Below are 14,046 nucleotides of genomic sequence, written 5' to 3'. Positions count from 1 at the left end.
CTGACCACGCAAGGGCAGTACTCGGGGAGCACATAGGGAATGCGACCCTAGATGCATGCGGCCCCATATGCATCTGGCAGCATGCCCAGAACAACTCCAGCCCAGCGCACAGAAAGGTAGGAACAGACGATCTGTTAAAAAATCTGGAATTGTGGCCCACGTTGAAGTCTGACCTCCCGAAGCACATCAGTCTTGAACTGAAATGGTGGGTTCCTGGCTCACCCTACCCTCCTACCGGAGGGAGGTGAGGGATGAATAACGGTAATGAGTGGGGGGAGCTAGGTGGATGACGTGTTGCTTTTTCTTTCTGGGAGTTCTTTTGCTATTTTGAGGCTGTAGCTCTCAATTTTTAACCAGATAGTGGTCCATTTTGATTTGCCTACCTTTCTGGATGCCTTCCCTGGTAGAATGGGGAAATATGACTTGCTTTAAATGTAAAGTGCTCGTAGGCCATTGCTGTCTGCACCTCTGAGAGGGCCAGGTTCTGTCTCTGGTTACCAGTAGGCAACAAGAACTGTGATAACCGACAGTTCCATGCACGCACAGATAGTGCACAGACCGAGGCATCTATGGTACCTGCACCATGTTGCACAGTCAAGGTTCGTTTCTGAGAGGACGTCATTCTCACTACGGCTGAGATCTTAGAAAAGGTCTCTACCATCGGAAATGTCTCGCCAGCTGACATCGTGGAGACCAGAGGTGGTGTGGTTCTAGATAGAAAACTATCACCCGAGGACCACATAAAGAATATTGTGCGAGGAGCCTATGCCACACTTTCTAACTTCAGAATTGCTTTTAAATACATGAATGGCGATATACTAAAGAAATTGTTCACAACTTTTGTTAGGCCAAAGCTAGAATATGCAGCGGTTGTGTGGTGCCCATATCTTAAGAAGCACATCAACAAACTGGAAAAGGTGCAAAGACATGCTTCTAAGTGGCTCCCAGAACTGAAGGGCAAGAGCTACGAGGAGAGGTTAAGAGGCATTAAATATGCCAAAACTAGAAAACAGAATAAAAAGGTGATATGGTCACTACATACAAAATAGTAACAGGAATCAATAAAATCGATAGGGAAGATTTCCTGAGACCTGGAACTTTAAGAACAAGAGGTCATAGATTTAAACTAGCTAAACACAGATGCCGAAGAAATATAAGAAAATTCACTTCCGCAAACGGTGGTAGACGGTTGGAACAAGTTAGGTGAGAAGGTGGTGGAGGCTGTGCTGATAGTCAAAATAGAGATCCTAAATGTAGTTGTTGTCCTTGTATATAAGTCACCGGAGGCAAACCCTCAGCAGTTTAAAGACCAACTAATGAAAATAGAACACTGCTTGGAAAACCTCACAAATCCAGCTCCGAATATCATCCTGCTTGGGGACTTCAACCTACGGTACCTGAAATGGAAGCACCTGGCTAATACAGTAATATCAGAAAGAATACCAGGAAGTAGCCTAAATGAACAGGCACATGCAAATGACCTGCTACGGATGTGCGACAGGTTTGCCCTAAACCAGCAAATAGTAGAACCAACTAGGAAGGAGAACACGCTGGACCTCATTTTCACTAATAATGATGAGTTGATCGGGAACATAATTACAAATACCTGTTACTCAGATCACAACTTAATTGAAGTTCTGACAACCATGGGGAATGGACCTTCAAAACCAGTCCAGATTCCCGGTGGAGGAGATTTCAGCAAATTCAACTTCAATAATAAACAGATAAACTGGGAGCAAATAAACCAGGACTTCACAGAAATAAACTGGGAAGAACAGCTAGAAAATGCAAACCTGAACCAGTGCCTGGAAAAAATAAGCTCGGTAGCACTAGGAATATGTTCAAACTGCATACCCCTAAGAAAGAGATGCAGATTGGAACGGGAACGTCATTCCCTATATAGGCGAAGAAAACGAATCGTGGAACAACTTGAGTCGCACCCTATCTCAAGAACGGCAAAGAAGGTTAGGTAGAGAAATAGAAACAATTGAACTCAAGCAACAAGAATCATACAAAACCCAGGAGAGGCAAAGAGAGCAAAAGGCCATCAGTGAAATAGAGAGAAATCCGAAATATTTTTTCTCCTATGCAAAATCAAGATAAAAAAAAAAATCTAGTATCGGGCCCCTGCGAAAGGGAGATGGAACTTTCACCGATGACGACAAAGAAATGAGCGAGTTACTGAGGAAGCAGTACGACTGTTTTCAGTGAGCCATTAAATGCACCAAAGATTGATAACCCAAATGAATTTTTCATGGATATGATACCAACATCAAATCATATATCAGACGTCGCCCTATCCCCACTAGATTTTGAAGAAGCCATAAACAGTATGCCTATGCACTCTGCACCAGGCCCGGATTCTTGGAACTCCATATTCATCAAGAACTGTAAAAAAACACTATTGCAGGCCCTTCACATTCTGTGGAGACAAAGCCTAGATACTGGCATTATCCCTGACATACTAAAAACAGTAGAGATAGCACCACTCCATAGAGGAGGAAATAAGGCAGAGGCAAAAAATTACAGACCGAGCACTAACATCGCACATCATAAAAATTTTTGAGTGCTAAGAAGTAAGATCACAAAATACATAGAATCACAGCATCTCCATAACCCCGGACAACATGGTTTCAGAACAGGGCGCTCTTGCCTGTCGCAGTTGCTGGACCACTATGATATGGCATTAGATGCTATGGAAGACAAACAAAACGCTGATGTAATTTACACAGATTTTGCAAAAGCTTTTGATAAATGTGACCATGGTGTTATTGCACATAAAATGCGTTCAAAAGGAATTACCGGGAAAATAGGCAGATGGATCTACAATTTCCTGACTAACAGAACCCAATGTGTAATAGTCAACAAAATAAAATCCAGCCCATCAACCGTGAAGAGCTCAGTCCCCCAGGGTACCGTGCTTGCTCCAGTACTTTTTCTCATCCTCATATCGGACATAGACAAGAACACAACCTATAGCATTGTATCATCCTTTGCAGATGACACTAGGATTTTTATGAGAGTTGGCAACATAGAGGACACAGCAAACCTCCAATCAGATGTAGATCAGGTCTTTCTATGGGCTACAGAAAATACTATGGTGTTTAACGAAGATGAGTTCCAGCTCATGCGCTACAGAAAAATTGAAAATATAAAAACAAACCACGTACAAAACTCAGGCAAATCATAACATAGAACGAAAAGGCAATGTAAAAGATCTGGGTGTACTCATGTCGGAAGACCTTACCTTTAAAGAACACAATAAAGTAGCCGTCACAACTGCAAGAAAAATGACAGGTTGGATAACAAGAACTTTTCACACTAGAGATGCTATACCGATGACGATACTTTTCAAAACGCTTGTGCTCTCTTAGAGTGGAGTACTGCCGCACAATAACAGCCCCTTTCAAAGCTGGAGAAATTGCTGACTTGGAGAGCGTGCAGAGATCCTTTACTGCTAGAATCCACTCAATAAAACATCTAAATTACTGGGACCGACTGAAGAGCCTAAATCTGTACTCCCTTGAGCGCAGGCGGGAGAGATACATAATAATTTACACGTGGAAAATAATTGAGGGGCTGGTCCCAAACCTGCACACAGAAATAACATCACATGAGACCAGAAGACATGGCAGGATGTACAGAATACCCCCGTTGAAAAGCAGAGGTGCAACAGGTACTCTGAGAGAGAACTCTATCAACATCAGAGGCCCGAGACTGTTCAACACGCTTCCACTACACATAAGGGGCATAACTAGCCGACCCCTCAGTGTTCAAGAGAGAACTGGATAAGCACCTCCAAAGGATACCTGATCAACCAGGCTGTGACTCATACGTCAGGCTGCGAGCAGCCACGTCTAACAGCCTGGTTGATCAGTCCAGCAACCAGGAGGTCTGGTCGACGACCAGGCTGCGGGGACACTAAGCCCCGGAAGCACCTCAAGGTAACCTCAAGGTAGGCCAAGACCATCAGTAGTTTCAAAGCGTTATGACAGTGCTGGGAAGACGGTACACCACAAGCGTAGCTCTCATCCTGTAACTACACTTAGGTAATTACTGAAAGTGACCTTCACCACGGTCATCGCAGCGACCCACGCCAAAGAACACGGCCTTAAGTGCGCCGGAATTACGATTCCACCTGCCCGCATGACCAAGGAATGATACACGGAGCTCCGCCAGTGCTTCAAGTGCTATTAGTACTCCCACTACACCAGTAAGTGCACCGAGCAAGTGCAGAAATGCAGTATCTGTGCCCAGGAGCATCACTACTCAGCCTGCACATCCTCCCATTGACGCTGCCTACTCTGCAGTGGCCCGCACACTGCAGTTTCGCCTGACTGTCTCCATTGGCAGAAGGAAATAAAAAAGATGGAAAACACCACCTCAACTCGGCTAGCCAAACCGCCTTCGTCTGCTGCCCCGGCCTTGCCCGAGAACACTGGGGAAGCTGCTGCAGTTACCACCACCCTCCTACCGGTACTTCTACACCTCGCCGACAAATTGGCAGGTAACGATGTCAACCTATACCTCCACACTATCAACAGACTGCTCACTGCAAATGGACTTCCGACGGTGACGGTACCAGGCGACCTTTTCCCAGCTCCTCCACCTGCTACTGGCCCAGCGTGCGACCCTGCAACAGGACCCACAATCAGTCCGGTAACAGGGACGCCACCCACACTGGCTACCCATGCCAACGAAGACACCACATCCAAAGACGACAACGGACCACCCAAAACTTCCACAACTAACACAGAGGCTCTCCAGAGCTGCCACCGAAGTCGACGACAACGACCTTGCGACTGACGACGAAGACGACGACGAAAATAAAAATACTTGTCATGTGCTGTTCATTCCGCAGAGTTCAATGGCAGTGCGCACACCAGATGACAATTGGCCCACAGATGTAACAAGATAATCGGCCAGAACAAATACCCGCACCCCATGTATGTCCACGCCCACACCATGAACGCCTGCATTGATCTCTCAATACTGAAAAAAGAATACCCAGACCCAGAATTCCTCCGGAAATTCAAAGACGGACAAATTCAATTCCTCAAAGGATGGCGATCCTGATGGTACCACACTAGCGAGGTTGCTCTGTTCAAATATACAGCGTTGCTTTGCACATTAACACTTTAGTGCGCGCGGCACTCGCTGAAAAAAAAAAAGCGGGTTGTGCGCGCGGCGTTCTGGGCGCTCAAGCGTAAACACAAAGTTTATAATCTTTTCACGCTCCTAACATCAATTCTCGAGCTACGTTTTTCATTTTGGTATCAATGCGTTGGCAATAAAATTCTCTACAAGATCATATGCATAAAATGTCACCCAAGCATTTGCTATACCACCACGAAGTAAATAAATATGAAGATGACTCGCCGTGACACCCAAACAGGAAGTAAATGTTCATACTCTTTCGTTTGTTGCCAGCCTCAGTCATCCTACAGCGCTTATTTTGATATCACTTAACTCGCAATAAAATTCCCCACCCAGACATATGCCTATCAATGTCTAATTATGTTCCGCACGAGTGTGGGAACTGGGCGAAGCGTTAGCCGTGATTTCAGCAGCGACGACACTGTTGTGATGCAGCGCTTTGAAAGTTTATACTTATTTCACTGTCATGACATTTTCTCGAGCTACGCATTTCATTTTTATAGCAATGTGTTCGCAATAGAAAGTTCTATAAGAACATGGGTAGAATTGGCCAACAGTGTCAAATAAATTTGCGGCGAATAAAATCTTACGCGAATCTTACGCGTGTTTGTACCCGTGAGCGTAAAAAGTTTTTACTTTGCTCATGTTTTTTCAAGTTTATACTTGATTCACTCCGTTTTTTTTTGTTTGTATAGTGTTCGGAATAAAATTCTCAACACAGACATGCATATAAATGTAGAATCATGATCGCGGCCAACACGAGTGTGTGGAGTGCGCGATTACCCTCGTTGTCACCAATTCAATAGTCTCTCCTCTAAGTTACAATACATTGCCGTTTTCTCAAATAGGCACAGTGCCTATTAGAGAAAACAAAAATTTAATGGCACATATTCATACAAACCCCAAGTCGATCGAGTAGTAAATACCCAATATAACACGGTCCGTAAATTTACGTCGTGATCCAACAAGCGGTTAAGCAAACCGCCTGTAATTCCAAGTGGAAAATCCAGGAAAGTGTTAAATTGCAACCTGGCGACTAAGCCTCCTGCGGGCCATAAACTGCGAGCGACCATGAAGATCCCATTCATCCACAGATCCCAAATACCAGCTATTGGTACTGGTATTGGCTCCAAAAGGGCCTCCACTTACGGGTTATTCGTGCCCGTTGCCCTATTGGGTGGCTTAATCTTTATCAATCGTCAATCATGTGATGACCCCAACTAATACAGCACTTTCAGTATGGATAGCTTCAGAGAGCCAATGGGGCTCCCCCACAGAAATAAATATTGAATAGAATGAAGTCTATATATTCTCCTGATAAATATAGATAATGGGTTTAAGATTTTGCATCATGAGACATTAATCATATTAACACTTTCGCGTCCCCTGGCAGGTGCGACCCAGTCTACCTCGATGGGTGCCAGGCGTTTCGTATCAGTGCACGGCCAGACTAGAATGTGTTTTTCAGTTTTCTCACCTCAATTCTTGTGCTACGTCTTTCATTTTTGTATCATTGTGTTCACAATAGAATTTTCCTACAGGGGTACATGTATACAAGGTCCAAAAGCCCCCCCCCCCCCCCTCCCCTATGCAAGGAAGAAAGTCGACAAAGCATTACCCGTGGGCAAGCACCTAATGGCACACAAATGTGTACTCTTCTCAGTTTTCTCACGTCAATTGTCATGTTACATCATTCATTTTGGTATCAAAATATTTGCAATAGACTTCTCTAAAGGGATATTATGCATATTAGGTCAAAATGCCCGTCTTGTCACCCACAGTAAATCCGAAAATCTGCCAAACGTTTCACGGGTCACGTTATGACCCATGAACGAGCACCCATCCCCACACCCACAACACCCCCACTAAAATGTGTTTTCTCACATCCATTTTCGTGTTGCATAGTTCATTTTGGGATCAAGATGATCGCAATAGAAATCTCTAAACGGATATATGCATTCAAAGTGAAAAAAATCCGGCATGCCACCTGCAGCAAATCTGAAAATTGGTAGTGTTACCCCATGAGTGTTACCAGTCAATTTTCGTGTTGCATTGTTCATTTTGGTATCAATTTGTTTGCAATATATTTTTCCAAAGGGATATATATATATATATAAAGGTAATAATACAGTCGCGCTACCCACAACAAACTAGAAAGTCCGCTGAACATTACCCATGAGCAAGCACTCGTCTGGACACCAACACTAAAATCTGTATATTATGTTCAGTTTTCTCACCTCAATTTTCATGCTACGTCGTTCATTCTGGTATCAAATGGTTCGCAATCTAAAACTGCGCATTTTAAAACTAGTCCCATAATGATCGGAAATTGAAGTTTTGACATTTTAATTTTGGACGTCATGGCTGTCCATTTTGCACATCCGCAGAGTTAACCCCTAAGCTGCTCATGGGTATTTGGCCTTCAACACCCACAGGCACGCGCAAAAAAAAGTCTTGAGTGTTCGTTTGTGTCCTGCTCACAGGAAAATAATAAAAAAATGATAGCTGGCATATTTTTGAGGCAATAGGGAGGGGAAGTCTGGCAAAAAGACATTGACAGAGGAAACGCCGAAGGCAGTCGGCTCTGCCCGAGCTGTCAAGCGGGAGTTGCTACAAAGACATTATCTAATTGAATACTGCATATCTAATTTTTTCTAAGTATTTTCTGAAGTAATATTCAATATTGTTTAGTGATACATTTATATAATAAAATGTGTGAATCATCGTTATACTCAAAGGTATCGTGATCATATTAATGATTCAGTTATGTTCATAACACCAAAACTATTTGTTTGTTTTATTAAACTATATATATATACTTGTTGTATATAATTATCTACATGTTTTGTTCACCTTAGCAAACAACTAAGCTGGTATAGTAAGTGCAGACAGTAAATGGTGGCCAGACAGATTTGGCAGATGACGCTACAGCCTTCCCTCCCTCAACAGTGCTCCTCACTCAGCACAGTGCAAATTATCACAACAATCCTGCTATTATCAGAATCCTGGGCATTTTTATCAGTCAGGGGTCTTCTGTAATACTATCATCACTAAATAAGGTCAGTTACATATATTTGACATTTTTAGGCGATTCTGTAGTCACAAGCTAAACAGCAGTGCTGTGAGCTCATGCTGCAGGCACCAGCCTTGGTGGCTCACTCAGTACTGAGGCTTTCACACCCTGGAATGTTCCCCAGTTTTTTTTTTAATGGCATCTCTTGTAAAGAGCCCCTAAAGAAGCTGATGTGAACCCAGTGTAGCCACGAGCCATGTAAATCTTGCGTGGTACTAAAAAAGTCATATGAAAGGGTGTGCACTTTCCCCTCGGTTACTCAACACGTCATATGAAGTGTTGCACAGTTTAAGGGGTTAATTGTGTGTGTCACAGATGTCCACGGGGGACGAAAGTGTTAATTTCTATTTTAAATTTTCAGTTTGGCAGTTTTTGCTCACCATGAAACATTTAATTTTATAAAGGGTTTTGACAATTTTCTAAGCACTATAGTATACAGAGTACAACTTTTCTTAATCTCGAAACCTGTTCATTTTAACATTGTGCGTGAGAACCTTTGAGTTTAGTCTTTACATACTACTTTGACATGCAATAGTGCTCTAGCAAGATTAAACAAATTGGAATGTTTTATAGAAACCTAGCCTAGTTTTATCTTGGTTATACTCTGTGGCTGCATGTAAATTCCTAACAAGTGTCAATTTTTTTCCTATTCAAGAATTGAGCTTGGTGATGGTGCACTAAAAGATTTCCTGGAAAAGACAACATCCCTGTCGCCGGAAGAAAGAGGTCACGCATTAGAAAGTGATGAGGGTATTTCCAAAGCTCACGATGAATCGGCACAAGAAGGACAGACAGAGGTAATTGGCTTTATTGGTTACTAGTAAAGTGAAATATTCTGTGTATGCAGTGTATCCTTTCCAATATTTACAGACTTCTAATATTAGTATATTTAAAAATTTTAAGATACCACTTAGTGCAATACTGTAGAGGAATTACTGGGTTTGTAATAAAATACTATTGTACTTTAGAAAAAATAACTACTGTACCTGTAAAGAGGGGTTAAATAGTTTGGTCAAGTTTTCATAATGTATCTGCATAGTTGTCATCTAGTTCTCATGAACCCTCATACCCACTTATTATTGAATGTATTGTATAGTAAACATTAACTGAATGTTCCTACAGATATGACAATATATTGGACAATTTTTATTTTATTTTTTATTTTATCACAGACGTGGCCACACATTTACAAGGCTAACCAACATATATACATTTTCTTCTGTTCTCCATGGACAGGGTGAGAGATTTGTTTAAACATATAGTTCAGGGATTTATTGAACAGAATAAAACCACAGAAGGTGATTGTAGTGCTTCTAAAATGCTTTTAAAATGCTAATCTAACCTACAGACATAAATACATGGATATAGTTATGTATGCCCTACATAAAGTGGTTGATGTGTCTTTTTACATAGTGTCATTAGTGTGTATTTACAGAGGGGAAATGTAATTCTGATCAGCTTCCACATATACTTTATATACATACATATGCATGCATGCATGCATGCATACATACATACATACATACATACATACATACATACATACATTCATTCATTCATTCATGGTTCTACTGAGAGGGTAAGACATCTGATAGATAAAATAGTGTTATTAATTTAAGCACTTAACCGCTGAAGGTGATTAAGATGCTTTTACAAGCTCGGGTTATATAGTTACATCACATACATTGTATAATTGATACATTACATGGTCAATCTTGGGTACAAGTCCAATATATCAAGTGTTCCAGTATTCATATAGTAATTAGAGTTCAGCATACCTCGGCCCAGGAGGGCAAAAGTCAGTCAATATGGGACATTCTACAATATAATGTTAAAGGGAGTGCATGTTTTCTCTCAAAGTTGACACATTCTGTACTTGACATTTTGGTTTTGAAAGCTTCCAGATATGTCTATATCTCGGGTGTATTCTGGCCACTATAACATCACATTGCCGAGTTCTTGCTCTATTAGTCCCATGTGCAAATGTCTCCTCACGATATCTATCATAATATTTAATACTACAACTTTCAGGGCTTTGTGAGTTTGTTAGGTCGGTGAGATTTTCATTAGATATTTAAGTATTCTCTTTGTCACTGCTAATGAAATGCCCATATCAATTTCTACTACTGGTTTTCTTCAGGCTGTCTTTGCAAGCTTATCAAGTCTCATGCCTTGAGATGCCAACATGTAATGGTATCCATAGGAATTAAATTTCAAATTGTTTTCTTTAGCAGCTAAAACATTCATTCGAATATCACTGTTTTCTGGGTGTTACTATTATGTGCGTTCAATGCCAGGAGTGCACTCTGCGAGTCACAGTATAAAAGTCCACTGCCTATTTCTTTTTAAAAATTCAGTGGCAAGGCATGTGCCTGCAAGTTCAGTTTGAGTTGTACTTGCCCAATCATTGACTTGCTTCATTGCTGTATGTACGAGAGAAGATTGTTCAAATATATTACATGGACATCCGGTACATAGTCCACCTTCTACAGAACCATCGGTATAGCACTAATAGTTACCCATACCCCTGAGTACTGTGATGCTTTTCAGTGTTAACTGCTCTAATAATGTAGTGTGTACACTATCTTGGATGCAATTACAGAATCAACTGATATATCCCAGTTATCCCATGGAGTAATTGGTTGATTAATCATTGAGTTGAGTACATATTTAATATTTTGGAGTTGGCTACCTTGTAGAACCAAAATGCATAATAAGATTTCGCTCTTCTATAGATCTCGGGCAAGTGTAGCATATTAGAAAGTTTAGCTTGAAACTTCGTGTTGCCGAGATCTACTCGATACCTTCATGCCCAAAACTGTGCTAATGGACAAAATTCTCACTTATGGTAGGTAATTTTAACTCTCTCATATTAACTGTTCTCGTGGACTTTGGAGCCTCAAGGATGAGACACATAGCTTCATTTTGCAAGGTTTTAAGAGATTCAACTCTGTATAGTGTGAGATGTAGAACATTGTAGTCGGAGCATATAAATGATGCATAAAACATTCTAGCAAGTCTCGTGTTAATTCCATGATTGACACAAACAAGGACCCTCAAGGGTTTTAATCTGTCTTCTTGAGAGAAGAAAGGTACCCAGGGTCATTAACACCAGACACCAAGGTATCTGTAAAACTCAGTTCTCAAGTGCTCGCCCATCTATATGATAATTGGGTAGTGGAATACCACATGGAAGGAGGGCACGAGTTTTCTGTACAGAGATAAGGTGGCCACATGCCTCGGCTCTAGTAGCAAAAGTGTCGAGCAGAACTTGCATTCTTGGCTTGGAGGCAGCCTGTGAACATGTCACCAGCATAAATGTCTTCATTATTAGTTGGAAGATCTTTATGCATTAGAACGTTGAATAACAAGGGGCTGAGGACCCCTCCTTGTGGAGTTCTAAGTGTTTGCTCTGTGCTTTTAACACCATTTAACAAAACATATACTGTTTGATTAGACAAATAGCCCTTTATCCATTTCAGTAATTTTCCTGTATTACTAGCTCGGCAAGGAATGGCGAGGAACATACTATATTCTAGTATGCTTTCCCTGTTTGCGGTATCAAAAGCTGCTGCTAGGTCGATGAAGACTGCTTGAGGGGAAGCTTCAATATGAGCAAAGTATTCAGCAAAAACAGTGTTGTGGGCTGAGCCCTGACATGAATCCAAACAGTTGGTGACAGGCGCCCCTGTATACGATACAAAAGTCGGTTAAGGACAATGCGTTAAGCACTTTACAAACACACGATGTTAGAGATATAGGGTCTCTAATTATCTGAATGTGGTTTGGGGATAGGAATGACGACACTTTGTCCAAACATCAGGTAATACTCCTTCACTTACTCACTCTCTCTAACACCAAAAGTGGATTACCTGGTACTTGTGAGACTAATCTCAGTAAACTATAAGTAATACTGTCCTCTCCAAAAGCAGTTGATTTGCCCATCTTTAGTATAAGATTTAATTCCCATTCAGTTACATCACCAAGATTCAACACGTCGATAGCTGTACAGGCAAGATTGATGGTGTGAGATTATCTATTTTAGAGGTGAATAGGTTACAAGAAACCTCGGTCAGGAAAGGACTAAACTAGCATCAAACTAATGCTGAGGGCAGATTATACTTTAATGACTGACCAGGGATGCATAGAGCAGCTGCAGGAGTCCAAATCCTTGGCACTCTTGAGGTTATCTCAATGATTTCGGGGCTTTTAGTGTCCCCACTGCCCGGTCCTCGACCAGGCCTCCACCCCCAGGAGGCCCGTGACAGCTGACTAACACCCAGGTACCTATTTTACTGCTAGGTAACAGGGGCATAGGGTGAAAGAAACTCTGCCCATTGTTTCTCGCCAGCGCCTGGGATCAAACCCAGGATCACAAGTCCAGCGTGCTGTCCGCTCGACCGACCGGCTCCTTATCCACTGGGTCATGGAGCTTCTGGGACCTCAGAGGGAGGTAATCAGAGTAGCTCATCACATCAAATAGAATTTATTTGATGTGTGCGGCCATGAACGCAGTTCAAATCCAAGTAATCCAGGCAACGTGAAAGGGATCACGTTTATAAGTGATAATGGCAGTCAATACTGGGTACAAGGGTTCTGAAGGTGTGAACGTAAAGGCACTTGTAGTTCAACAATTAGTTTATTCATAAAACTTAATACAGCTCAACGTAATTCACGACAAATTGAAGTAAAGGACTCAGCGTCACTGAGACTGCTAACAAACGGCGATTAGTCAACACGATTACTAATCACCGCATACTAAATCAACAATTTACTACGTTAATTCAATACACTGACTTCAAGAAAAATGAACACTGTTACACTGACGTCTCAAGAATAGTAAACACGGAGTATACTGACTCCACAAGGCACTTAACAAAGTACAGACTTCTCAAGATTAAACAAACGCAAGTATACTGACGTCTCGAGTACATAAACACAAAGTATACTGATTACTAAAGTTACTGAACAAGCAGTTACACAGACGTCTCGAGGTGCTGAACTCAAAACACTGTACGCGCTCACGGAGATCAGTGCAACAATACGCAATACACTAAACCAAAGTACACCGGGTCAGAGACCACCTAATATAATACACAGTATTATATTAGGTCAGTAGTTTCAAAGCGTTATATGACAGAGTGCTAGGAAGACGGGACACCACGAGCGTAGCTCTCATCTTGTAACTACACTTTGGTAATTACACTATTCGGGGGCCAGCCGGCCGAGTGGACAGCACGCTGGACTTGTGATCATGTGGTCCCGGGTTCGATCCCGGGCGCCCAGCGAGAAACATTGGGCAGAGTTTTTCACCCTATGCCCCTGTTACCTAGCAGTAAATAGGTACCTGGGAGTTTGTCAGCTGTCACGGGCTGCTTCCTGGGGTGGATGTGATGTGAAAAAAAAAAACAAAAAAACTAGTAGTTAGAAATGGTTGACAGTTGAGGCGGGCCGAAAGAGTAGAGCTCAATCCTCTCAAGCACAACTAGGTGAATACACTAATGAACACAACACGCCAACACACGTGTCAGTAAACAATAATAACCACAATACACTGACACTTGTGTCAACAATGTAATATAACCTTACTTGATATTACAGCATGTCTCCTGGAAGTACAGACAGAACGGCATGGAAATGGGTTAACCTAATGATGGTATAATATTGAAACCACACTAACCACAAATGCACACAATGACACTGTTGCAAAAGTTGCTAAATGTGGGTAATTGAAGTGTAAGATGACAAACACACTTAAGTACGCCTACAGTGGTCACACAGGACAACTGTAGAGGTGTTTACCTATCGTGCTTCCT

The 14,046-nt window shown here is 41.9% G+C and overlaps 1 protein-coding gene across 3 annotated transcripts in view; it reads left to right on the top strand.

Moving 5' to 3' along the window:
- The window catches only part of Uch (Ubiquitin carboxyl-terminal hydrolase), a 79,372-nt gene that overhangs the window by 47,324 nt on the left and 18,002 nt on the right, over nucleotides 1-14,046 (top strand). For all 3 annotated transcript variants that reach the window (XM_045746072.2, XM_069338384.1, XM_069338385.1), the window contains one exon: nucleotides 8,886-9,027. In XM_045746072.2, the coding sequence (XP_045602028.1) occupies nucleotides 8,886-9,027 (142 nt within the window). The remainder of the gene's footprint in view (nucleotides 1-8,885; nucleotides 9,028-14,046) is intronic.

The sequence above is a fragment of the Procambarus clarkii genome, chromosome 39 (assembly GCF_040958095.1).
Source record: "Procambarus clarkii isolate CNS0578487 chromosome 39, FALCON_Pclarkii_2.0, whole genome shotgun sequence".
Lineage (NCBI taxonomy): Eukaryota > Metazoa > Arthropoda > Malacostraca > Decapoda > Cambaridae > Procambarus > Procambarus clarkii.
The sequence above is the reverse complement of the archived record's forward strand: the minus strand, read 5'-3'. Positions and strand labels throughout refer to the sequence as shown.